General features: G+C 35.8%; 1 protein-coding gene across 5 annotated transcripts in view; it reads left to right on the forward strand.

Moving 5' to 3' along the window:
* The window catches only part of PGR (progesterone receptor), an 88,315-nt gene that overhangs the window by 25,872 nt on the left and 34,910 nt on the right, over positions 1-27,533 (forward strand). For 4 of the 5 annotated variants that reach the window (XM_037025629.2, XM_073239413.1, XM_073239412.1 and 1 more), the window contains exon 3: positions 10,230-10,346. In XM_037025629.2, coding sequence (XP_036881524.1) covers positions 10,230-10,346 — 117 coding nt within the window. Of the gene's footprint in view, positions 1-10,229; positions 10,347-27,371; positions 27,445-27,533 lie in introns of all 5 variants that reach the window. The other variant, XM_037025630.2, reaches the window with a different exon arrangement.

Raw genomic sequence — 27,533 nt, forward strand, 5'->3', positions numbered from 1 at the left:
TTCTTTATCTCATTATGTGTGTCTTAAAGAAAAACCCAGAAAAATTGAAATAATACTATCATCAATGTCTACATACGACTATCCAAAATAAATGGCAAACATATTTTACCTCTCAAATTTTCAAAGTGTATCTCCTAAGGACAAAAACATTTTGTGATATATACACAATTTTATTATCGTACCTCCAAATTTAACATTGATACAGTAATTTTATCTAATATATACTAGTATTTAAATTTCCCCAGTTGTTCCATATAGATCGTTTTTTTTAACACAGTATCCGGGCAAGAAGTAGGCATTTCATTTCGTTACCAAGCCTCATTAGTCTACTTTAATCTAAAAAGATCTCCCTCCTTTTAAAAAAAATTTTATTAAGATCATTGATATACAATCTTATGAAGGTTTCACATGACCAACACTGTGGTTACTACGTTCACCCATATTATCAAGTCCCCACACACGCCACTGCAGTCACTGCCCATCAGTGTAGTAAGATGCGACAGAGTCACTACTTGTCTTCTCTCTGCTATACTGACTTCCCCGTGAACCCCTACATTATATGTGTCAATCATAATGCTCTTCAATTCCCTTCCCCCGCCCTCCACACCTGTCCTCCCCAACCCCTCCTCTTTGGTAACCACTAGTCCCCTCTTGGAGTCTGTGAGTCTGCTGCTATTTTGTTCCTTTAGTTTTGCTTCATTGTTATATTCCACAAATGAGGAAATCATTTGGTATTTGTCTTCCTCCACCTGGATTATTTCACTGAGCCTAACACCCTCTAGCTCTATCCATGTTGTTGCAAATGGTAGGATTTGTTTTCTTCTTATGGTTGAATAGTATTGCATTGTGTATATGTACCACAACTTCTTTATCCATTTATCTACTGAAGGACACTTAGGTTACTTCCATATCTTGGCTATAGTAAATAGTACTACAATAAACATAGGGGCATATATGTCTTTTTGATTCAGGGATCTTGTTTTCTTTGGGTAAATTCCTAGGAGTGGAATTCCCGAGTCAAATGCTATTTCTATTTTTAGTTTTTTGAGGAACCTCCATATTGCTTTCTGCAATGGTTGAATTAAGTTACATTCCCACCAGCAGTGTAGGAGGGGTCCCCTTTCTCCTCAATCTTGCCAGCATTTGTTGTTGTTTGTCTTCTGGATGTTGGCCATGCTAACTGGTGTGAGGTGATATCTCATTGTGGTTTTAATTTGCATTTCTCTGATGATTAGAGATGTGGAGCATCTTTTCATTTGCCTGTTGGCCATCTGAATTGCTTCTTTGGAGAAGTGTCTGTTCATATCCTCTGCCCATTTTTTAATTGGGTTATATGCTTTTTGGGTGCTGAGGCATGTGAGTTCTTTATATATTTTAGATGTTAACCCCTTGTCAGATATGTCATTTACAAATATATTCTCCCATACTGTAGGATGCCTTTTTGTTCTACTAATGGTAAGCTTTGCTGTACAGAAGCTTTTTAGTTTGATGTAGTCCCATTTGTTCATTTTTGCTTTAGTTTCCCTTGTCTGAGATTTGTTCAAGAAAAAGTTGCTCACCTGTTTTCTTCTAGGAGTTTTGTGCTTTTATGACTTATATTCAGGTCTTTTATCCATTTTGAGTTTACTTTTAGGTATGGGGTTAGACAATAATCCAGTTTCATTCTCTTGCATGTAGCTGTCCAGTTTTGCCAACATCAGTTGTTGAAGAGGCTGTCATTTTCCCACTGTATATCCATGGCTGCTTTATCATATGTTAGTTGCCCATGTATGTGTGGGTTCGTATCTGGGCCCTCTGTTCTCTTCCATTGATCTATGGGTCTCTTCTTGTGCCAGTACCAAATTGTCTTGATTACTGTGGCTTCATAGTAAAGCTTGAATTTAGGGAGTGTAATACCCCAGCTTTGTTCTTCCTTCTCAGGTTTGCTTTGTCTATTTAAGACCTTTTGTGGTTCCATATGAATTTTAGAACTGCTGCTGACGTTTTAATAGGAATTTCTTTGAATATATAGTTTGCTTTAGTCAGGATGGCCACTTTGACAATATTAATTCTTCTTATCCATGAGCATGGGTTGTATTTCCATTTATTGGTGTCTTCTTTAATTTGTCTCATGAGTGTCGTGTAGTTTTCAGGATATAGGTCTTTCACCTCCTTAGTTAGGTTTATTCCTAGGTATTTCATTCTTTTTGATGCAGCTGTGAATGGATTTGTTTTCCTGATTTGTCTTTCTGCTAGTTCATCATCAGTGTATAGGAATGCAACAGATTTCTGTGTATTAATTTTATATCTTGCAACTTCTCTGAATTCAATTATTAGTTCTAGTAGTTTTGGAGTGGATTTTTAGGGTTTTTTAGGATTTTTAGGGTTGCAGATGACAGTATCATGTCATCTGCAAACAGTGACAGTTTAACTTCTTCCTTGACAATCTGGATGCCTTTTATTTCTTTGTGTTGTCTGATTGCCATGGCTAGGAACTCCAATACTATGTCAAATAAAAGTTGGGAGGGTGGGCATTCTTTTTTTGTTCCCAAATCTTAGAGGAAAAGCTTTCAGCTTTTCACTTTTAAGTATGTTGTTGGCTGTGAGTTTATCATATATAGCCTTTATTATGTTGAGGTACTTGCCCTCTATACCCATTTTGTTGAGAGTTTTTATCATGAATGGATGTTGAATTTTGTCAAATGCTTTTTCAGCATCTATGGAGATGATCATGTGGTTTTTGTCTTTCTTTTTGTTGATGTGGTATATGATGGTGATGGATTTTCGAATGTTGTACCATCCTTGCATCCATGGAATAAATCCAACTTGATCATGATGGATGATCTTTTTGATGTATTTTTGAATTCAGTTTGCTAATATTTTGTTGAGTATTTTTGCATCTGTGTTCATCAGGGATATTGGTCTGTAATTTTCTATTTTGTGGTATCTTTGCCTGGTTTTAGTATTAGGGTGATGATGGCCTCATAGAATGAGTTTGAAAGTATTCCCTCCTCTTCTACTTTTTGGAAAACTTGAAGAAGGATGGGTATTAGGTCTTCACTAAATTTTGATGAAATTCAGCAATGAAACCATCTGGTCCAGGCATTTTGTTGTTAGGTACTGTTTTGATTACCAATTCAATTTTCTTGCTTGGTAATTGGTCTGTTCAGATTTTCTATTACTTCCTTGCTCAGTCTTGGAAGGTTTTATATCTCTGAAAAGATGTCCATTTCTTCTGTTATCCAATTTGTTAGCATATAATTTTTCATAGTATTTTCTGATAATTCTTTGTATTTCTGTGATGTCTGTAGTAATTTTTTTCTTTCTCATTTCTGATTCTTTTTATGTGTGTAGTCTCTCTTTTTTTCTCTATAAGTCTGGCTAGTGATTTATGTACTTTTTTTATTTTCTTGAAGAACCAGCTCCTAGTTTCATTGTTTCTTTCTATTGTTTTATTCTTCTCAATTTTATTTATTTCTGCTCTGATGTTTATTATGTCCCTCCTACTGACTTTGGGCCTCATTTGTTTTTCTTTTTCTAGTTTCATTAATTGTGAGTTTAGACTGTTCAGTTGGGATTGTTCTTTTTTGAGGTAAGCCTGTATTGCAATATACTTCCCTCTTAGAATGGCCTTCACTCCTTCCCACAGATATTGGGGTGTTGAGTTGTTGTTTTCATTCATCTTCATATATTGCTTGATATCTGTTTTTATTTGGTCATTGATCCATTGATTAGTTAGGAGCATGTTTTTAAGCCTCCATGAATTTGTGGGCTGTTTTGTTTTCTTTGCACAATTTATTTCTATTTTCATGCCTTTGTGGTTTGAGAAGCTGTTAGGTACAATTGCAGTCCTTCTGAATTTACTGTGGATCTTTTGTGGCCTAGCATGTGATCTGTTCTCGGAAACATTGTATGTGCCCTTGAGAAGAATGGGTATCCTGCTGCTTTTGAATGGAGTGTTCTGTAGATGTCTGTTAGGTCCATCTGTTCTAATGTGTTTTTCAGTGCCTCTGTCTTCCTATTTTCTGTCTGGTTGATCTATCCTTTGGAGTGTGTGGTGTGTTGATGTTTCCTAAAATGAGTGCATTGCATTCTATTTCCCTCTCTAATTCTCTTGGTAACTTTTCACATATTTAGGTGCTCCTATATTGGATGCATAGATATTTATAATGGTTATATCCTCTTGTTGGACTGACCTCTTTATCGTTATGCAACGTCCTTTGTCTCTTGTGACTTTCTTTGTTTTGAAGTTTATTTTGTCTGGTACAAGTACTGCAACTCCTGCTTTTTTTCTCCCTATTATTTGCATGAAATATCTTTCATCCCTTCACTTTTAGTCTGTACGTGTCTTTGGTTTGAAGTGAGTCTGTTATAGACAGCATATAGATGGGTCTTGTTTTTTTTATGTTATCTGTAACTCTATGTCTTTTGATGTCAGTCCATTTACATTTAGGGTGATTATGAAGAGGTATATACTAATGCCATTGCAGGCTTTAGATTCTTCATTACCAAAGGTTCAAGGGCAGCTTCCTTACTATCTAACCGTCTAACTTAACTGACTTATTATGCTGTTTAAAACAGTCAAAAGGTTCTTTTTTGCCCCCTCTCTTGTTTTTCTTCCCCCTCCACTCTTTATGTATTAGGTGTCATATTCTGCACTCTTTGTGTATCCCTTGACTGACTTTGTGGGTAGTTGATTTACTTTTGCATTTGCTTAGCAATTAATTGGTTTACTTCCTTTACTGTGGTTTTATTTTCTCAGGTGACAGCTATTTAGCCTTAGGAATACCTCCATCAGTAGCAGTCCCTCCAAAATACACTGTAGAAGCAGTTTGTGGGAGGTAAATTCCTCAACTTTTTATTATCTGGAAATTGTTTAATCCTTGCTTCAAATTTAAATGTTAATCTTGCTGTGTAGAATATTCTTGGTTCGAGGCCCTTCTGTTTCATTGTCTTAGATATATCATGCCAGTCCCTTCTGTCTTGCAAGGTTTCTGCTGAGAAGTCTGATGATAGCCTGATGGTTTTTCCTTTGTATGTGATCTTTTTTCCCTCTCTGGCTGCTTTTAATACTCTTTCCTTGTCCTAGATATTTTCCATTTCAATTTTTATTTGTCTTGGTGTTGTCTTCCTTTGTCCCTTGTGTTGGGAGATCTGTGTACCTCCATGGCCTGAGAGACTATCTCCTTCCCCAAATTGGGAAGTTTTCTGCAATCATTTCCTGCAAAAGACTTTCTGTCTCTTTTTTTCTCTTATTCTACTGGTACCCTATAATGTGAATATTGTTTCATTTGGATTGGTCACATAGTCCTCTTATTATTTCATTCCTAGAGATCCTTTTTTTCTCTCTGTTCCTCAGCTTCTTTGTATTCCTGTTCTTTAGTTTCTGTGTCATTTACCATCTCCTCTACCTTATCTAATCTACTTTTAAATCTTTTCATTGCACGTTTCATTTCAGATACTATATTTTCAAAGTTCCTACATTTTTCTTGAAATCCTCCCTGTGATTTTGAATATTGTTGTGTTGCTCTGTGAACATATTTATGATTTTTATTTTGAAATCTTTATCAAGATGATTGATGATTTCAGTTTCATTTAGCCTTCTTTTTGGTGCTTAAGGAATGTGGTTTGTAGAATATTCTTTTGCTGTTTCATATTTCTAATGTTTATTATGGAATAATAACTTTATGTAGGTGGTGCCCTCTAGTGCCTAGAAGCTCTACTCTCTGGAGCTGCCCAGTACCTGGAGCTATGGTGGGGGTCTCACAGAGGAAAGAGCTCTTTCCTGCTTCCCAGCTGCAGTGCCTGCCTGCACTGCCAAGGCCAGTGGGCTGAGTATGCAGAGAGGAGCCTCTGCGTTATACCCATATATATGCCATAGGCAGCACTGCTCTCCAGCTGGCCTGGCACAATGGTGGGGGCAGCAGGATTGTGAACTGAAGCCAGCCAGGAAGAAGGAGCAGCTGGCTGTAAAATGCAGTGGGGGGCCTTGGGATTGTGTTGCCAGTCAGGGAATGGAGCACCTGAAGCTCCTGAAAGTTCACAACCTTCTGGGCTGAGTGTGCTGGAAAGATTTTGTCCACCTGTCCTTTCTCCTAAGCAGCAATAATCCTTGCCCCTTTACCCTCTTGCTACTGGGAAGTATTTCAAAGTCCCGCCTTTCTTTTGTCTGAGAGTGGCTGGGTGTGGGTACCCATTCTCCATAAATGGCTGGAATCTCAGTCTCTCTGAGTATTCCACCTACCTTACCTTTCCAACCCCACTAATCTCCAGAGCACCATGTAATGTGGATTCGTGGTCTTGAAAGAAATCTGCAGGGGAGGGTGTTTGGCAGTCCTGTGCTTCTACTTCCTTCCCTCTCTGTTTCTCTTCCTCCTGCTTTTGAGCTGGGGAAGGGAGAGGGCTTGGGTCCTGCCAGATCATGGCTTTGCTACTTTACCCTTTTCCATGAGGTCTTCTCTTTTCCCCAGATGTAGGCCATCTGTTCCACTCTTCTTCCCAATTGCTCTTTCAGGATTAGTTGTATTTGCTATATTTTCATGTTATATGTGGTTTTGAGAGTATGTTTCTGACTCACTTCTCACACCACCATCTTTTTCAAGATCTCCCTTTTTTTGTCTTTTGGGTGATTGACATTTTTGAGAAGACCAGGCCAGCTGTTTAGTAAACATTTTCAGAATCTAGATTTGTCTGATTTTTTTGTCCCACATGATTAGATTCAGGTTAAACATTTTGACAACAATCACACAGGCCAGTGGTTCTCAAATGCTTTGTCTCATGACCCCTTTATATGCCTAAGAATTATTGAGAGCCCAAATAATATTTATGTGTATCAAAATTTTCCACTAGAAATTAAAAATACTTTTTGAAACTTCTAACCAACTCATTTAAAAAACAGCAAACCCATTAGCTGTTAATTTTCCAATCCTAAATAAATTAATGACAAGAGTGCACATTTTTACAAGTCATTGTAATGTGTGCCTATAACTCTGGGCGGAAGATATATTCCCAGCCCAGGGCAAATTACCACTGAAACCAAAATCAGTCAAGGGACAAATAAAGTGGGAGAAACTTGTTTATTGCTTACAAGCAGTTTCCACTTCTGCCTACTTCTGCTCCCCTGTGTCTCTTGTCACCTGGCTGCAAAAAGGCACTCCACCAAACTCTTCTGGTCCTGATATGCCCTTGCTCCCCCATGTAATCACCTACTGATATGGAAATGGGCTACTTCTCTCCACCCCTTGGAAACACCTATTGATATGGAGATGCACTAAGGCCAGGCAAGAGATTCTGGAAATATTGCAGTTTTACTCACAGTGCCTTAATAGAATGCAGCTTTATTTCTTATGTGTCTACATTCAGTCTGTTACAATATGTTATTTTGGTTGAAGCATATGAAGAAAATGTGGCATCACACAGATATGTACTTGAAAAATGGAGTGTTTTAATTGTCTTTTCACACTTGATAAAGTCAACATTTCCTTAACCTTCCCTCACAGCTTTTTATAAATGGTTTTATGTTTGGTCATTGTAGCTTTGACATGATTTCATCAATTCTCCACGACATAAAACTCTCTGTCAAAACAAAACATCCCAGGCTCAACTTGTCCATTTTCTGCCCCAGTCCTGGATGAGCCATTTCTCCAAGGGGCTGTGGTTCCTTTCAGATGAAAGTGATATTAGGCACAACAATCTGTATCCTAGTGTTTATTGCTGCTGGATTTTCTTTGCTTCTGGGCATTTTCAGTAAACTCATGTAGAAAATACATCTTTTTGACCAAGTGCAGTTGATCATGGGTTTACACCAAGCTTTCTCAACCTCAGCAGTACTGACCTTCTGTGCCAGTTAATTCTTGTTGTGGAGACTGTCCTGTGCATTGTACAATGTTCAGCAGTGTCCCTGGCTTCTCAGTAGCGTCTACCCTAGTTAGTTGTATGAACTAAAACTGTCCCAGAGGTGGAGTAGGAGAAGGAAGCAAAAAGGCCGTTAGGTGAGAACATTGGAATATAATTCTGTTTCTAGCAACATTAAAATAATTCCCTAATTGTATTATCCATATGTATATGTATTCATGTGTGTGTGTGTATATGTGTATGTGTGTATTTTTTTTTCTCAAAATGCCAATATCAGCATGACTTCTAACAACACCACTTGCTCTGTGGGCTGGTTCTTCCATACTCTACATGAAATCTTTGTCCAATCTCACAGTTTTTAATTAAAAGTAACAGTCTCATTTCAGTAATCAAACTGCACAGATCAGCATTATAGTTAAAATTACAAATTCTCCCCTAATTTAGGATTTCCCTGATGCCCCAGCTCTGCACTGCTTGGAGTCTGAAGCCTGTAGGGAAGAACAAACAAGATCACCTTCAATTTTTTTACCCTGCTTACACTCCTCAGACCCATCAGCAGCTGATTGTGACCTTTCAGGATAAGGGGTTAAAAGGAAAAGCACTGTTGTACTTGGCAGGTACATACATATTGGACTGTCACTGGCATTCTCTGTGTTTACAGGATGGTTATAACTGACTCTCTAGGAGGATACTTTGGTGGAATTCCTGGGGATATTTCACTGGGAAGCTCCAGTTGTAATCTTATGATACAGGTAATGCCTCTCTTTGGACACTTCTGGTTTCAGCCCTCAGCCTCTGGCCTTCCCAGTGGTTGGTGCTACATGGACTCTGTCTGTTGGATCACAGTGCCGTCTAGGCTGTCCTGTTAGGTGGAACCATTTTAAAGAAAGAAAGAATAGAATTTTTATTGACAGAAATATTTTCAGGAAAGTGTTAAAATTAAAGGCATAGAGCTTAATGAATTATCATGGAGTAAATGAAACTGTGTTACCATCATCTAAACCAAGGAATTTAAAAATCATTAGCTGGCCAGAAGTCCCCTTGTGCCTCTTCCAGTCACTCCCTAAAAGTAACTAACCCCCCACCTTCTAACACCACAGGTGGTTTTGACTGTTTTGGAACTTTATATTAATGGAATCATACAGTATTTCTCTGTGTCTACTTATTGTATACAACATTATTCTCGCAGAGTTCATCCGTGTTTTAGCATGGGCTAGACATAAATTCTCATTGCTGTATAATAATGCATTCAATGAATTAGAGTTTGTTTACATTTTATGCTATAGAAGATATTTGGGTTGTTTTCAGTTTGAGACTACTATGAAACTGCTTCCATATATATTCTAGTAAAAATCATTTTTTTGCTTATATGTATACCTGTCCTTACAGACAGGTTTTGCATTTGCTGTCTCTATCTTCCAAGGCCCTGGGAATATCAATGGTTCTAGACCAGTATTTGTTTCTTGGTGCAGGTTCACACACCAAGTGAAAATCACTTCACATAAAAGCCAAGATTTTTATTTTGTTTTTAGTCATGGATGACTCCTCTCCCCACCCAAATTTTGGACAAATTCCTGGCTTCATTGACATAATCTGCGTAGTGTTTTCTACCCTATTTTCATGGATACAACAGCCTTTTGAGATTCTCCATTTTATGCAACAGGCTTGAGGTCACAAATCTCAGCTTTAAACCCCAATTCTTGGCTCCTCGGTCCTATATCTACAGCTGAAGCTTCTTTGGACCACTGCAGGGTCCATGCTAGTTTATCCCTGTGCCTTTCATTTCTTTCTTCATTTCTGGCTTACAGGAATTTCCTATTTTTCTGGGGTTGGAGTGCTAAACTGATACTGAACAATATGCTTCTATCACATTTTTTTCCAGCATTTGTGTTTGTGGTGTTGAGTGCCCCATATGTACTAGTTTGTGTTGGCTCAAGCTTATATTTCATGGGTCATACCATAAACACTAACTTTTTCTACTTTCTTCTTCTGTTGAATATCAATATTAATCTATTTCTATGTTTTCCTGAAGGTTTAGAAAAGTTTTACTAGATCTTGACTATCTTACACAACTAATGCTTATCAGCAACATGTAGTTAATTTTGAAATGACAGAAAGGTCTAAGGGCAATATGATAATGGCACCATTTAGAAGATGCAGAGAAATCTTGTACAAAATATTTTTAAAGGAGCCCTGGAATTGATTTCTAAGCTCTGTTCACCTCATTAAGGCTCCTAGTGGCACAGGTGCAGTATTGAGCAGATTTGAAGTATCACCAGCAAGTCACATACTTGCTGAATGCATATCTTCTTTTTCAGTTGTTAGTACATAAAATTTTCAATGGTCCTTAGCTATTGTAAATAATTATACTGTTTCTTGTTTTTTTTTTTCTTTAGGACAACATAACTATTTATGTGCTGGAAGAAACGACTGCATTGTTGATAAAATCCGCAGAAAAAACTGCCCAGCATGTCGCCTTAGAAAATGCTGTCAGGCTGGCATGGTCCTTGGAGGTAATGCTGATATTTTTGTCAGTAATATAATATTGAGTATTTACACTGTAAAACTGTGGGTCAGAAAATCCTAGTTTTCTTATTCATCTTTGTTCTTGCTTTGCTTTTTTCTGTCTTGATTATCGGTGTCTGAGTTAAGCAACAACCAGTAGTATCCTGTTAATTTTATAGATTTTCAGCATGTTGAACTGAAGTCTGTTATGAGAAGTAATACACCTTTATTGGTCTGTGTTGCCTGTGAGAGGATGTAAGGGAAGTTTACCAACCTCTTATTAAGTAACATGGGTTGGAGTCTAGATCTACCTCTCATTGCCTGTGTTACCTTAAATCAGTAACCTTTTCTGGGCTTCAGTCTCCATATCTGTAAAATGAGAGCACTGAAATTCCTTCCAGCTCAAAAACTAATTCTGTGAGTTGATCAAGCCCCTCTTGTGCATTGATCTGTCCCTCTCTCTCTACATCACTCCCTTTTATATCCTTCTCTTTAGGTAACTATATTTTGAGCCCTTACTACTTATCAGGTACTATTCTATGTTCTGCAGGTATAGCTGCACACACACAAAAAAATGAACCAAATCCCTACCTTCATGGAGCTTACATATAAATATAAATAAATATATATGTCAAATGATGGTAAGTGAATGAGCATCCCAAAACAGGTCATAGTAGTATGTATTACACTCTGGGAAAGAGTGCATTAGACCAATAGTTTTCAGTGTCCTCATGTTAAGCACCCTGCTGAATTTCGTTCCTGCTGCCTTTGAGCATGTTACAGTCAAACCCTAATAAATTGCCAAACAGAAGAGTAAGTGATTTAAGACAGGCACCATGCATTGCTATGCAGATAGAGAAAAAGAAAGAATTCTATCTGAGGGAGTTGCTGGTAAAAGCTTCAGAGAGGAGGATCTCAAGGAATGAACAGAGACTTTAGAAGTGGAAAAGGAGAAAACTGTTTACCATGAAAATACTGTGTATTTGAAAAAACATGATGCTTTCCAGTTATGAATGTTCTGGAAAGTCAATTATTTAGTGGGAACAGGAAATTAAACTTAAAAGTTGCCTTGGGCCCACTGGAATCTGAAGTTGACACTATTCTGTTCAACAACTGCATACTTGTAACTCAAGTGTATGGACCCTTAAGTAGTATAGTACTATTTTGAATATTTTTGAACTTTATATAAATGGCTACACTGTACAGGTACTTCCTCAACTTGCTTATTACACTCAAAGTTGTGTGAACATTTTTTTTAGATTTATTCATATTTATACATGTAGCTAGGGTTTCAGTTTAACCGTGGCACTTCATTTCATGAACATTCCACAGTACACTAGCTTATTTTATTAATGAACATTTCCAATTTATATTATAAAATGTGCTGTAATAAACATTCTTGTACCTGTATCTTTGTGCATATGTGTAACTCCGGGAGGAAAATGCCAGGGCAAAATACCTTTGAAACCAAAATGAGTCAAAGGGAGAAATAAAGAGGGAGAACCTGTTTATTGCTTACAAGCAGGCATCCACTTCTGCTTGCCGTATCTCTCATGACCTGGCTGCAGAGGAAGGGGACCCCACCCAGCCTCTCTGGTTCAGATATGCCCTTGCTCCCCCTTGTAATTACCTATTGATATGGAGATGGACTAGTTCTCTCCACTCCTTGGAAACACCTATTCATAGGGAGATGAACTAAGGCCAGGCAAGAGGTTCTGGAAATATTACAATTTTACCCAAAATATGTTTGAGAAGTTCTCTAGGCTATATACCTAGAGAGGAAATGCCTAGATTTATTGTACCTTATGAGATGTTACCTAAATACCAAATCACTCTCTCAAGTATTTTTTCCAGGAGTGAATGAAAGTTCTTTTTACCATGTATCCTCACCTGTATTTGGTTATTTTCAGATTTTTTAATTTTCTAATTTAATAGGCATAAACAGCATCTAATTTTGATTTAATTTGTATGTTTTTGATTAGTGGTGAAGGCAAATATAGCTTAATATATTTATTGGCCATTTATATATCCTCTCCCATGGACTGGCTATTCATATCCATTGACCATTTTTCAACTGGTTGTCTTTTTTCTTATTTTAAGACTTATGTCTTAAAAATGTTCTAAGCCTCCAACCCCAACATAGGTCTTTTTACATGTAAATTCTATATATGCACTATTATCAAAATATATGTTAAGTGATGCCAAATTTTCTTTTTCCTTATTGTTTCCAGGATCTTATCTATATTCTCTATACTTATTCTTTGTTAGGTACATGCAATCTATGTCTTGACTTTCTCCCTTATTTATGATGTCTTCTCATTTTTATATAACCACATATATCAATATTTATCCTATACATCATTTCCCACCCTGAAATCATGCAGATAATGTACTAAAAGTCATACAAAAAACTTAAAAGTTTTAAGTCATGTTCATGTTCTTAACCTATCTGAAATTATTTTTTTATGTAGGGATACAACACTGTAACTTTTTCATTCCAAAAATCATTACAGGATAATTTTTGTTTTTTGTTGTTTTCTTATTTTTTTTTTAGTATAAGAATTATTTATTATTTTTAATTTTTATTGAGGCAAATACAATATAATGCACAAATCTTAGCAGACAGTTTGATGCATTTTGACATATGTATACACTCATTTAACCATCACTCACATCAAGATATCAAGCATTTTCACTAATTTTTTCCCCCTTAACCTATTTTACCCATGCTCTCAGTCCCTTCCCCTATGGCAACCATTAGTCTCTTTTCTGATACATGAGTTTACTTCTATTTTGTTCATTTGTTTTATTTTTTTGGATTCCACATGTAAGTGAAATCATACAGTATTTGTTTTTCTCTGTCTGACTTACTTTACTTGCCCTAATATCTTGTAGGTCTATCCATGTTGTTGGTAATGGCAAGATTCCATTTTGTTATTTTTTATGGCTAATATTCACTGTATATATGTACCACATCTTTTTTATCCATTCACCTATCCATGGTCATTCAGGTTTCTTCCATGCTTTAGCTATTGTAAAAAATGTTCTGATAAATATAGGAGTGCATATAGCTTTTCAAATTAGTAATATTGTTTTCTTCTGGTAACTTCCCAGGAGTGAAATTGCTGGGTCCTATGGTATTTCTATTTTTAGTTTTTAAAGAAACCTCCATATTACTTTCCATAGTGCCTGTACTAATTTATAATCCCACCAGCATTGCACTAGGGTTCCCTTTTATTCATATCCACACCAACACTTATTTCTTGTCTTGATATTAGTCACTCTGGTGTGAGGTGATATCTCATTGTGGTTTTGATTTGCATTTCCCTGATGATTAGTTATGAACATCTTTTCATGTGTCTGTTGGCCATCTGTATGTCTTCTTTGAAAAACGTCTATTCAGGTCGTATGCTCATTTTTTCATCAGATTATTTCTTGATATTGAGTTATATAAGTTCTTTATAAATTTTGGGTATTAGCCCCTTATCAAATATATCATTTGCAAACATGTTCTCCCATCCAGTAGGTTGCCTTTTCATTTTGTTGACCATTTCCTTTGCTGTGCAGAAGCTTTTTTGTTTGATGTAGTCCCAGTTGTTTAGTTTTGCTTTTGTTTCCCTTGCCTGAGGAGACATCCAGAAAATAATTACTAATGCTAATGTTTAAGTGTTTACTGCCAAGGCTTTCTTCTAGGGGTTATATGGTTTCAGTTCTTATGCTTAGGTTTTTAATCCATTTTTGTTTTATTTTTGTGTATGGTGTAAGGTAGTGATCTAATTTCATTTTTTGCATGTAATGGTTGAGTTTTTCCAACATCTTTTATTAAAGAGACTGCATTTTCTCAAGTGCATATTTTCCATCCTTATATTAGTTAACCATTATTTCTGGGCTCTCTATTCCATTCTTCTGATGTATGTATCCATTCTCGTGCCTGTTCCCTACTGGTTTGATTAATGTAGTTTTGTAGTACAGTTTGAAATCAGAAGCTTGATACCCCCAGCTTTGTTCTTTCTCAAGATTGCTTTGGCTGTTTGGGGTCTGTTGTGTTTCCACACATTTCAGGATTATTTTCTCTGGTTCTGTGAGAAATGCCATTTTTATTTTGATAGGGATTGCATTGATTCTGTACATTGCTTTGGGTAGTATGGCCATGTTTAACAATATTAATTCTTCCTATCCATGAGCATGGAATAACTTTCCACTTACTTGTGTCACCTTCAGTTTCTTTCATCATTGACTTACAGATTTCAGAGTACAAGTCTTTTACTATTTTGGTTAGATTTCCTAACTAAGTTTTCCTTTTTGATTCATTGAATAATTGTAATTATAATACAATTATAAATGGGATTTTTTTTCTTAATTTTTCCTTCTGTTAGTTATTTGTATATAGAAATGCAAGACATTTCTGAATATTGATTCATAGCCTGATATTTTACTGAATTCACTTATTAATTCTAATAGTTTGTTACTGAAGTCTGACCCCTGCTCCTGTTCACACTAGCAGTGTGTGTGTGTGTGTGTGTGTGGTGGGGGGCATAAACAGTGGCACCACGCTGTTCCCATCCTATTATTGAATGGGGGAGTGTAAACAATAGCACATACTCTGCTCCTGCCCACACTCTCAGCATGGGAGGGGAACATAAACAATAGTGCTAACTAGCACCTGGGTCCTATAGAGAGTTCCAGCAGTTTCCCTGACATTTGGCATGGACTTTAGTTCTAAAAACTGGTTTCCTTTCTTAGTGTGGTTGGCCTTTAAGCCCTTTAATCCAAGGCTATTTTTCTGTGCTTGTGGGCAAATTTGTGCTCCACTCCCTCAGTGGTATCCCTTTTTACTACAGGGCCACAGGTGGCATCCCTCTTACCATACCTCCACCACTCTTGCCATTTTACATGTGGTGTGTTTATCCCCCATTGTAGGTGTTCACCCAGGCTTCAGTTCAGGATGAATTCCTCTTTGTGTAGGTGTAGATTTGGTTGTGTTATGGGAGGATTGGGTCAGGCTTTTTCTGCACCACCATATTGGACCCACAGCTCAAGAATATAACTTTATTCTATTATCTCTATGGATAATGAGTTACCGTAACACATTTATCATCATAGAAGTCTAGAATTTCGACAGTGCATTCCTATATAAATAAAAATGTTCTGAGTCTCCAACCCCTGCTTAGGTTTGTTTACAAGTAAATTATACATATGTATTATCATCAAATTATATGTTAGTGATAATTAGCTTCTTTTTATTTCCTTACAAAAATATACATAGTAATTTAATATTTTCTAACAATACTCCAATTACAAATTCTGCTGGAATTTGTTGTGCCACCTCTATGTCAAATTTCCATGTGTTTGCTCCTCTCTGCCTTCTCTCTTCTGCCCAATTGTAAATCCTGCACCACTACCACACAGTCTGAAACAATGTTGTTTTATACATCTTGATACCTCCTAGAGTAAGTCTCCCTAAGTTACACTTCAAATTGTTGGCCTTTCTTGACCCTGTTAACGTTTTTTAAAGTGACTCTAAAAGGTGTATTCACAATGCTATCTAACACTTAAAACCATGAGTTCTTACCTCTGGCAATTAGGTATATATCAAATTTGTTCTTCTTTTTTCCCCCATCAGATAATCGCTACAAACCTTCCAAGCCACCACTGCTTGAAGTTATTTCTGACCTCCAGTATGCTACCATAGATTTTATTATATTTTTAAAATGTTTTTCAGTGTTCTCTCTTGTTTCATTTTTTTGTTATTGAAATGGTCTCTTTATCAGAAACGGGAAACCTCAAAGAATGACAAACATGAAGAAAAGAAGGAATGAAAAGGATGTAGGCTCCAGTTTCAGTGGTATGACAGGCATTTATTCAGCTCAGTGAAACTCCTCTAAAGATTGAAGAATTCAAACATGAGCAACCCTGATTATAATTCAAAGGAAGGCTCTCATTTTCAGTAACTACAAGTGTCGTTCCCCTTACTCCAGAAATTTAATATAGGACTAGCAATTAGAACGTAATCCTGTGAACTGACTGCCTTCTTCCTGATGTATAGGGATTGGATGGTTGACACCCCAGATTCTTGCCACTGACTCTCCCAGTCAGAATAATATCAAGACTACAACATATCAGACACACTGAGTGATATGCCATGACACAGATATTGCAGGCTGTTCTTATCAGCCTCAGCAGCTATGTTCTGATTGTAAGAATTATGTTTGAGTCATTTGAACTCACAGCTGCATATGATTCTTGTTTTTAATGAATCACTTCCCTTACCTTCACCAGGTCACAGTGAACTTTTTCATTTTGTTCATTGCCATACAGTACTAAGTAGGAAACATAATTACACCCTCAAGGATGGTAATACATCTTCTAATTTGGGTGTTCTGTTTCTAACTTCTTTCTTTTAGAAAACATTTTTGTGTAATGAAAGAAATTTTTTAAAAATTCTGAAATGAATATAGCTCTGTATTTTGCATTTGTGGTAAAAATGTTAAACTATTATAAAAGTGACTTGCTCTTACAAAAACAAGTAGCTTTGAACATAAAAAAATGATTAAATGCATAGTTACATTTGCTGAATTTTTTTTTAAGCTAGAGATTATTTTTATAGGGTTATGGGGCTTTCTGTTCTTTTTTTTTTTTCTTGTAGAGAGCCTTATCTTCAGAGTTTAAAAGGTTATGTTAGAAAATGAGTTTCTCTCTCCTGCCTCTGCCATCACCTAGATTCACCACTGCATCTTTTAGTGAAAAGAGTAACTTTCTGGGTTACAGAATATCGGTAGTGTAGCAAAGTTATTCTCTCCTCTTACACTTGAACCCAATAAATTTCATTTTCTTTTCTGAAGAATTCCAAAATTCCTGAATTTGGGACACTGAACAATACCCTTTTGGGAAGTGTAAAATAGTAGTCTATGCCTTTCATTACTGCAAATTATAAACTAAAATCATCTGTCCCCCCTTTAATGCAGAAATTGCTGTGCTGTGAGTGGTGCCTCCTTCTACCTCTTTAGACCTCTCATGGCCTTCATCTTGTGAACATGTCGTTTTCTACTCCAGCCAGCCTTCAGTCAGCACCTCCCACCCCCTGGCCAGAGACAGTACCTCTTACACTGTTCCCTCAGTTCACTGTACTGAAAACTCGCAGCCAAATAATGCCTTCTGGTCACAGAGTGAGTGCTTACCCTAAACTCCATCCTACACACACAGAATAAGCATATTCCTTATTTTTTCTCATGTCTGTTTAAAATTTTTTTTTTTTTTTGCATTTGTGGGGACTGCTTTTATGGCTGCCAGCTAGAGCTGTTCAAAAGTATCTACCAGTATCTGCTATTTTCTAGACTTGGTACAAAGTCAGAAATGAGGGGTACAAAGATTCTCTTCCATTTGTAGCCTGAGTTTATTTGATGATTGAAACTAACTGTTTTAAAAAATCAGATCTAGTACAGTTTTTTGGTAAATTACTATTTTAATTTTTTATTTCTAATCATCTAGCATTTTAATTTTTTTATTTTTGAAATATAGATATAGGCATGCTATTTTGATCTAGGAAGTTGAGACAGATCCTGATAAAGGAAAAGCAAGCTATATCAGTTCTGTAAGGTGTTGTTAGAGCATAGTCCCAATGGACTAATCAACTAATCATAGCAACATCATCCTTTTGCTAATTCAAAATAAAAACATGTATCTAGACATGATTTCTCACAGATACTGTTGGAATAATTTCTTATAAATCTACCTAAACTGATGTTTATTATGACCTTCATAATGTCAAAGGATTTGTACCATTCCTCAATTGCCTGCTGATCTTTACTCTCTATTTCTTCATCCAATTCCCAGAAAGCTAACTGGCTGCCATAAAACTTAATATCCAACATAATACCCTTACTTTGCTTCTATGCAATAGGTTCAGCATTACAACATAAATACCTTATGTTATCCATACAATGTAATTTCTTTGCCAGAAATAAAAACAAATAGAGTGACTGTAATGGGGTATGTGGTGGGGACTTAATGATGGGGGGAGTCTAGTAACCATAATGTTGCTCATGTAATTGTAGATTAATGATACTGAAATAAAAAAAAATAGACAGGCCATGGCAAAGTAAACAGCACTCATTTTGGAACATAATCCATAATTAGTAATCATTATTACTTCATTCAGTCTAATTGACCTATATGCTTACCTATTTGCTCAATTTTTTCCAACTCAATCCTTCATTCAGTTCCCTTATTTTTGAAATAAATATTTATCAGTTCCTACTGTGAGAATTTATTAATAATAACTCATGTTTCCACTGGAAATATTCTTATTTCAACTTCATTTTTGAATGATAATTGTGCTGATTATAAAGTGTTAGGTTCACTTTTTTTCCCCACATTTTAAAAATGTTAGTCTGCTGTCTTCTGGTTTGTATCGTTTTTCTGAGAATTCTCCTGTAGATCCAGTAGTTGTTTCTTTAAGGCAATATTTTTTTCTATATTTGTATAAAATGTTTTTATCCTTTCTTCTCCTGTTTCAGTATAATCTAACTAATTATAAATTTAGCATAACTCATTCTGAGTAATGTATCTTTCATAAATACCACGGTGATCAGCAGTCTCCTAGTATTCTTCAAATATTGATTCCCACACCATTGTCTCTTCTTACTGCCAGACCACTTATTAGGCATATATAGTGTGGCCTATTCTCTCTTATATATCTTTTATTTAATATTAAATAAGATTTAATCCCTTTCTTATGTTTTATTACATAACTTTACTAACTGTAAACATACTACTTGCAAATATTTGTATTCAATAATTCTAAGTTCCATAACTCCAGATCTAATTATGCCATTGTGACATGATTTTTTTTCCAAGCCAGTTATATATATTTCCGAAGGGTTCAGCACTAGAAAAAGCTGAGGAAACTATGTGTAATACAGTCACTAAGAGCCAAGTGACTTTTATTTACCTACTAAAGGAACTACTTGAGAATGTGGCTTCCAATATAGTTCCTATATTTGTGGTCCAAAATTTTTTTTTTTGAGAGGGTATCTCTCATATTTATTGAGAGATATGTACTTATTGCCATTGCAGGTTTTAGATTCGTGGTTACCAAAGGTTCACGGTTAGCTTCTTTAGTATTTCCCTGCCTAACTTAGCTCGCCTATTGAGCTGTTCTATACACTGTCTGGAGATTCTTTTCTTTTCTCCCTTCTTATTTCTTCTCCTCCATTCTTCATATGTTGTGTGTTTTGTTCTGTGCTCTTTTTAGGAGTGCTCCCATCTAGAGCAGTCCCTGTAAGGTGCCCTGTAGAGGTGGTTTGTGGGAAGCAAATTCCCTCAGCTTTTGCTCGTCTGGGAATTGTTTAATCCCGCCATCATATTTAAATGATAGTTGTGCTGGATACAGTGTCCTTGTTTCAAGTCCCTTCTGTTTCATTGCATTAAATATATCATGCCATTCTCTTCTGGCCTGTAGGGTTTCTGTCGAGAAGTCTGATGTTAGCCTGATGGGGTTTCCTTTATAGGTGACCTTTTTCTCTCTAGCTGCCTTTAAAACTCTTTCCTTGTCCTTGATCCTTGCCATTTTAATTATTATGCATCTTGGTGTTGTCCTCCTTGAATCCTTTCTCTTGGGGGTTCTGTGTATTTCCGTGGTCTGTTCAATTATTTCCTCCCCCAGTTTGGGGAAGTTTTCAGCAATTATTTCTTCAGAGAGACTTTCTATCCCTTTTCCTCTCTCTTCTTCTTCTGGTACCCCTATAATATGGATATTATTCCTTTTGGATTGGTCACATAGTTCTCTTAGTATTGTTTCGGTCCTGGAGATCCTTTTATCTCTCTCTATGTCAGCTTCTATACGTTCCTGTTCTCTGGTTTCTATTCCTTCAATGGCCTCTTGCATCTTATCCATTCTGCCTATCAATCCTTCCAGGGTTTGTTTCACTTCTGTGATCTCCTTCCTGACATCTGTGATCTCCCTCCGGACTTCATCCCATTGCTCTTACATTTTTCTCTGCATCTCCGTCAGCATGTTCATGATTTTGATTTAAATTCTTTTTCAGGAAGACTGGTTAGTTCTGTCTCCTCCTCAGGTGTTGTCTCTGTGATCTTTGTCTGCCTGTAGTTTTGCCTTTTCATGGTGATAGAGATAGTGTGCAGAGCTGGTACAAGTGACCGCTGGAAGAGCTTCCCTTCTTGTTGGTTTGTGGCCTTCCTCTCCTGGGAGAATAGCGACCTCTAGTGGCTTGTGCTTGGCAGCTGTGGGCAGACAGTGCTTCTGCTTCCTGCCCGGTTGCTATGGAGTTTATCTCTGATGTTGCTGTGTGCATGGCCTGGCTCAGTCTGCTCCTCCAAAATGGTGGAGCCCTGTTGGAGGGGGAGCGGCCGGGAGACTATTTATCTCCTTAAGGGGCCTTTGTGCTCCCTTCTGCCTAGGGGGTTAAAGTGCCCAGAGATCCTCAGATTCCCTGCCTCTGGGCTAAGTGTCCTGTCCTGCCCCTTTAAGACTTCCAAAAAGCACTCTCCAAACCAAAACAACAACAGCAACAACAAAAGAAAATAAATAAATAAATAAATATTTGTTTTAAAAAAAGAAAAGTAAAAAAGTGCGATTTTCTTTGTCCTCAGGCGCCAGTCTGAGGCACCCATTCACTGGTTTTGCTGCCCTGTTTCCCTAGTATTGGGGTCCCTGTCCCTGTAAGGCTTCCAAAAAGCACTCACCAAAAAAAAAAAAAAGCCGCTCCCATTTCTTTGTTCTCTCGCGTCAGCCTCAGGCATCCGCTCACCGGTCCTGCCGCCCTGTTTCTCTAGTATCCAGGACCTCACGCATGCACTGTGTCTGCGCTCTGGTCCAGAATCCTGGGACTGGGTGTTCAGCAGTCCTGGGGTCCCTCCCTGCTGACTCCTCTCCTCCCGCTGAGAGCTGGGGGGAGGGGCGCTCGGATCCTGCCGGGCCAGGGCTTGTATCTTACCCCCTTCGTGAGGCGCTGGGTTCTCCAGGTGTGGATGTGGTCTGGATGTTGTCCTGTGTCCTCTGGTCTCTATTTTAGGAAGAGTTGTCTTTGTTATATTTTCATAGATAAATGTGGTTTTGGGAGGAGATTTCTGCTGCTCTACTCACGCCGACATCTTGGCTCCGCCTTGTGACATGATTTTTTTTAAAATCCCTGATTGTTTATAGTTTCCCAATGACTGTTATTCCCTTATAGCAAATTTCAGGTGACCACTGGTTTAACAACTGGCTCTTGACCCTCCTGAATATTTAACAAATTGTCATAAGCTAGTACAGGTCAATCTAGCACCCTGTTTGTTATCTCTGCTACTTCTTTTTTTGTAATTTTGGGTTATAAACTCATGTTTGGTAGAGTTCAATTTTTTTTGAAATCCTATGTGGCCTTAGTTGAAGGATTTATCTCCAGAGAGAATTTTTATTTTATTCATCTAGGCACCTTAGGGATTTCTTCAGCAAAGGACCACTTTTCATATTTACTTTTTGCCTTTGGGTTTCCCATGTCATGCAAGTAGAATAATTTCAGGCTGCACATTTGGGTCAGGGAAGTATGTGATAAAGAATAAGCAGAGGATATTTTTCTTCCCATACTGAGCCTAAGATAAAACAGTCACTTTTCCTTCTCATGTCCCTTTGTCAGCAGATAGAGGTGTTCTTCATTTTGAACTCCTTGATATTTTGCTTACATTTTAGAGGCTTAGATATGCATTTAAAAGGATATTGGTTGTTTTTTCATCATTTGTAGGAGTTCTGAAAAAGGAGATTTATAAATTATTTAGTCTTCTACATTGCCAGTAAATCTATATAGAATTTTATGCCAATTTTAATCAAATATTTTATCTCTACCTTAAAATTTTAATTTTATCAATATATTAAAAAAGGATTTTCAGAACACCTCTGTGGGAGATGGTATAACATTGTAATAAAGAATAAGGGTGTTGCATCAGAATAAGTAGAATTTGATTTCCTTCCTTATAGCTGTGGGACCTGAAGCACATACCTTAACAATTATACATCTATTTTCCTTTCTTTAAAACTACTTAATGAGAGTTATTACAAGAGTGAATAAAATGATACTTCTAAAATATATAGCACAATGTCTGGCATATAGAAAGGTTTACTAAGTGGCTTAAAATATCCTTATGTCTTGAAGCCATTTATGCAAACATTACCATTGGCAAAGTACTTAACTTTAATGCAAAATGTATTCTTGTATCTTCTAAAAGTTTGTTTTTATTTTTTTATTGAAGTACAGTACTATACAATGTTACGTTGGTTTCAGGTGGACAACATAGTGATTTGACGGCTGTATACATTACTAAATGCTCACCACAATAAGTATAGTTACCATCCATCATCAAAGATATTACAGTATTATTGACTATATTCCCTATGCTATACTTTTATCCCTTTGACTAATATCTTTTATAATTGGAAGCCTGCACCTCTTTAGCCCTTCACCCACTTTGCCCACACCCTATTCCTCCTCCCCCATGGCAACCACCAGTCTCTTCTCTGTGTCCATGATTCTATGTCTCTTTTTTCTCATTTCTTTGATTGTTTCTTTTGTTTTTTAGATTTCACATATAAGTGAAATCCATGGTATTTGTCTGCCTCTGCCTGGCTTATTTCACTTAGCATAATACCTTCCGGGTCTGTCCACGTTGTTACAAGTAGAAAGATTTCATTCTTTTTTAGTATAGTAATATTCCATTATATATGTGCTACATTTTGTTTATCCATTCATCTGTTGTTCAACACTTAGATTGCTTCCATATCTTGGCTATTGTAAACAAGGCTGAAATAAACAGAGACTGCCTGTGTTTTTTTTACAAATCAATGATTTTGTTTTCTTTGAATAAACTCCCAGAAGTAGAATTGCTGGGTCAAATGACACCAATTTACATTCCCACCAATAGTATACAAGACTTCCCTTTTCTCCACATCCTTGGCAACATTTTTTATTTCCTATCTTGTTCATACTAGCCTTCCTGACTGTTGTGAGGTGATATCTCATTGCGGTTTTGATTTGCATTTCCTTGATGATTAGTGATGTCGAGCATCTTTTTATGTTGGCCGTCTATTTGTCTTTTTTGGAAAAATGTCTATTCAGGTCCTTTGTCCATTTTTTAATAAAATTATTTGGGTTTTTTTTTAGAGTAGGCTGTATGAATTTTTATAAATTTTGGAGATTAACCCCTTATCAGATATATAATTTGCATATATATATTCTCTTATTCATCAGGTTGCCTTTTCATTTTGTTGACCATTTTCTTTCCTGCGTAGAAGTTTTTTAGTTTGATGTAGTCCCACTTGTTTATTTTTCTTTTGTTTCCCTTGCCTGAGGAAACATATTTAGAAAAAAAATTATTAGTACTGATATTCAAGAGGTTACTATGTTTTCTTCTAGGACTCATATGGTTTTAGTTGTTTAATCCATTTTTAGTTTATTTTTGTGTATGGGTAAGATACTAACCAAGGTTCATTCTTTTGCATGTAGCTGGTTTTCCCAACCATTTATTGAAGAGACTGTCTTTTTCCCATTACATGTTCTTCCCTCACTTGTCATATACCATATAGGCGTGGACTTATTGCTTAGCCCCTATTCTGTTACATGGATCTATGTATCTATTTTCTTGGCACATATTCTTTTAATTACTGCAGCTTTATAAAACAGTTTGAAATCAAGGAGTGTGATACCTCCAATTTTGTTTTTTCTCAAGATTGTTTTGGCTATTTGGGATCTGTTATGGTTCCATAAAGATTTTACAGCTATTTGCTAGTTCTGTGAAAAATGCCATTTTTATTTTGATAGGGTTTGTATTGAATCTGTAGAATGTTTTGGGTAGTATGGCTAATTTAACAATGTTAATTCTTCCTATCCTTGAGCATGGAAAACCTTTCCATTTATTTGTGCCATCTTCAGTTTCTTTCACCCATGATTTAGATTTCAGAGAATAGGTCTTTCACCAACTTGGTTAGATTTATTATTAGGTTTCTTTTTTCTTTTTGGTGCAGTTGTAAATGGGATTGATTTCTTAATTTCTCTTTCTGCTAGTTCATTATCTGTATGTGGAAATGCGACAGATTTCTGTATATTGATTTTGTATCCTTTGACTTTACTGAATTCATTTAGTTCTAGTATGTTTTTGGTAGAATCTTTATGGTTTTCTATATATAGTATCATGTCATCTATATTGTTTCTGATCTTAAAGAACTTCTGGTACTATGTTGAATAAAAGTGGTGAGAATAAGCATCTTTGTCTTGTTCCTGATATCAGAGGAAAATCTTTCAGATTTTTACCATTACAAATGATGTTAGCTTTGAGCTTGTTATATATGGCCTTTATTATATTGAGATATATACAATCCCCACTTTGTTGAGAGTTTTTATCATGAATGAATGTTGAATTTTGTCAAATACTTTTTCAATATCTATTGAGATGATGTGATTTTTATCCTTCCTTTTGTTAATGTGGTGTATCACATTGATGGAATTGCAGATGTTGAACCATCCTTACATCACTCAGTAAATCCCACTTGGTATAGTGAATGATTCTTTTAATGTACTTTGAATTCAGTATTCTAATATTTTGTTCTGAGGACTTTTGTACTTACGTTCATCAAGTATATTGGTCTGTAATTTTTTTTTTGTAGTGTCTTTGTCTGATTTTTGTATCAGGGTAATGCTGGCCTTGTATAATGAGTTTGGAAACATTTATTTTCTTCTTTTCATATTTTTAAAAATAGTTTAAAAAGGATATTCATTAACTTTTCTTTAAATGTTTAGTAGAATTCACCCATGAAACCATGTGGACCTGGACTTTTGTTTGTTGGGAGGTTTTTGATTACCAATTCAATTTTTTACAAATCGTTGGAATAAAACATTTGTTACAAATAATTCTTTTCATATTTTCTATTCCTTTCTCTTCATTCTTAGGAGACTGCATGTTTTAAGAACTATCCATTTCTTCTAGGTGGTCCAGTTTGTTCCATATAATTTTTCATAGAATTCTCTTATAATTGCTTATATTTCTGTAGTGTCGTTTGTAATTTGTCCTCTTTCACTTCTGATATTATTTGAGTCCTCCTTTTTTCTTGATGAATTTGGCTAAAAGTTTGTCAATTTCATCTTTTCAAAGAAATGCTTTTAATTTCACCAACTTTTTTTTCTATTTTCTGAGTCTCTATTTCATTTATATCTACTGTGATCTTTATTATGTTCTTTCTTCTACTGACTATGGGCTTTTGTCTTCATTTTCTAGTCCTTTAGTTGTAAGGTTAGATTGCTTATTTAAGATTGTTTTTGTTTCTTGAGGTAGGCTTATATTGCTGTTAACTTCCCGCTTAAATGATTTTGCTGCATCCTACATTGACATTTCCTTCTACTTTAAAGTAGTATGAGAAATTCTGTCACTTCAGGAGACAAGACTTATACTGTGAAATTGATATCAGACCAAATTTTTAAAATTGATGCTGTGCTATAAAACCCTCCATTTCCTGAATTGTCAAATTTACCTCAGGAGAGGTACAACTAATATTTCCTAATTTTTCTATTTATTTTAGTATCTATACTTATATCTCTTTATCATATGTCATATGATACATATTTTCCTCAATGGCTTGTTTGATTTTTTCTTCTTTACTAATATCTTAATTGAATGTTTAACTCAATTTTTCCAGTCTTTTCCCATTGTTCCCAATTTTTTAGTATTATATATATTTTTAATATGGGTTTTGAATAGCAGTATCAATTCACTTTGAGTTGAAATGTTGTCTTTTTTGTTAATGTCTAGATGAATAATTTTTATGTTACTTCCTTCTTTGGTCAAGGACTTAATTATAAAAGTGTTAACTGCCTCATTACTTTTTATTTTTAGTAAAATTATCCTCAATATAACAAAAGTTTTAGAATTTATTAAGGATTCCTTATATTCTCATGTATAGTTCTTTATAGCTTTGCTTGTTAATTTTCCATTTGTAAGTAAATCTGAAAGAAAATATATGAAAAGTTCCACTGTGTTTTTAACAAGTCATTTTTGGTTTTTTTTTATTTTCAGTTTTAAGTACTTGGCTGTCATGTTTGCTTTTAAAAAGGCCTAGGCTTATCACCATTTTTGAAGGGAGTACCTTTTATCCTTACTTAAAATCCCTACTTTGTCTCATTTTAATATCTTTGAACTTCAGTTCTGTTTTATCAGTGATCATTGCTGCTATTCATACTCTCTACATGTTGTAGTTGCCTGATTCACCTTTTCTCATCTTTTAATTTTCAACTTATTTTCCTATGTTTTTATTGTGTTTCTTGTAAATAGAATTTTTTAACCCAGTCCGGTCTTTAACATTCACATTTGTTGGGACAACCAGTATACAAGCTTTTATTTTCTTCCAACATATTTTGTGTACATTTTATGTATTTATTACTTTGCTGGCTTGGTCAGCTTTCCATTCATTTTCTTTTCCCTCTTCAATTGTCAATCCTATATTGTTGTTAATCTGCTTATCCATTTTGCTAGTGCTTACATTCTCATCCTCACAAGTCTTAATTAAATCTATAGTCTTATTATATCAGAATTAAATAATAACTGTGCCTGTACCATTTTACTAAATTATATTATTAACATGTAAAGAAGTTCAGATGTTTTTTCCTTCCCCTCTCTATTGTCTACAATTTTGCTCAGATAGTTCAGAATTTTTACTGTAAGGCTACATGTAAGCTGTCAATTTTCCAGGAAACTTCTCTCTTGAATTTTGGGTTTTTCATTCCCTTGTTGTTATTCTGTAGGTTTTCTGAGTATCTCTATCCATCAATAATTCATTCTTTATATTTGATGGTTTTTTTAATTTTATAGAAATGGTATCATATGGCATATATATTTTTGCAATTTAATCTTCTTTGCTTAACATTATATTTGTAACTTTCTTTATTCTGATGTGTATTATTCTGGTTTATTCATTTTAACTGCAGTATATTATTCCATCCTATGAATACCTATCATTTATCCATTCTCATGTTTGGACATTTGTTTCCACTTTGAAGGCTATTACATAGAGTGCAGCTGTGAACATTCTTGCACATGTCTCCTGATGCTCACATGCAAGAGTTTCTACAGGTAAGGTATAGACCTGGATATGGAACTGCCAATGCAATATATGTTCATCTTGGCTTTACTAGATACTATAATGCCAAATTGTTTTCAAA

The sequence above is a fragment of the Manis javanica genome, chromosome 6, assembly GCF_040802235.1.
Source record: "Manis javanica isolate MJ-LG chromosome 6, MJ_LKY, whole genome shotgun sequence".
Classification (NCBI taxonomy): domain Eukaryota; kingdom Metazoa; phylum Chordata; class Mammalia; order Pholidota; family Manidae; genus Manis; species Manis javanica.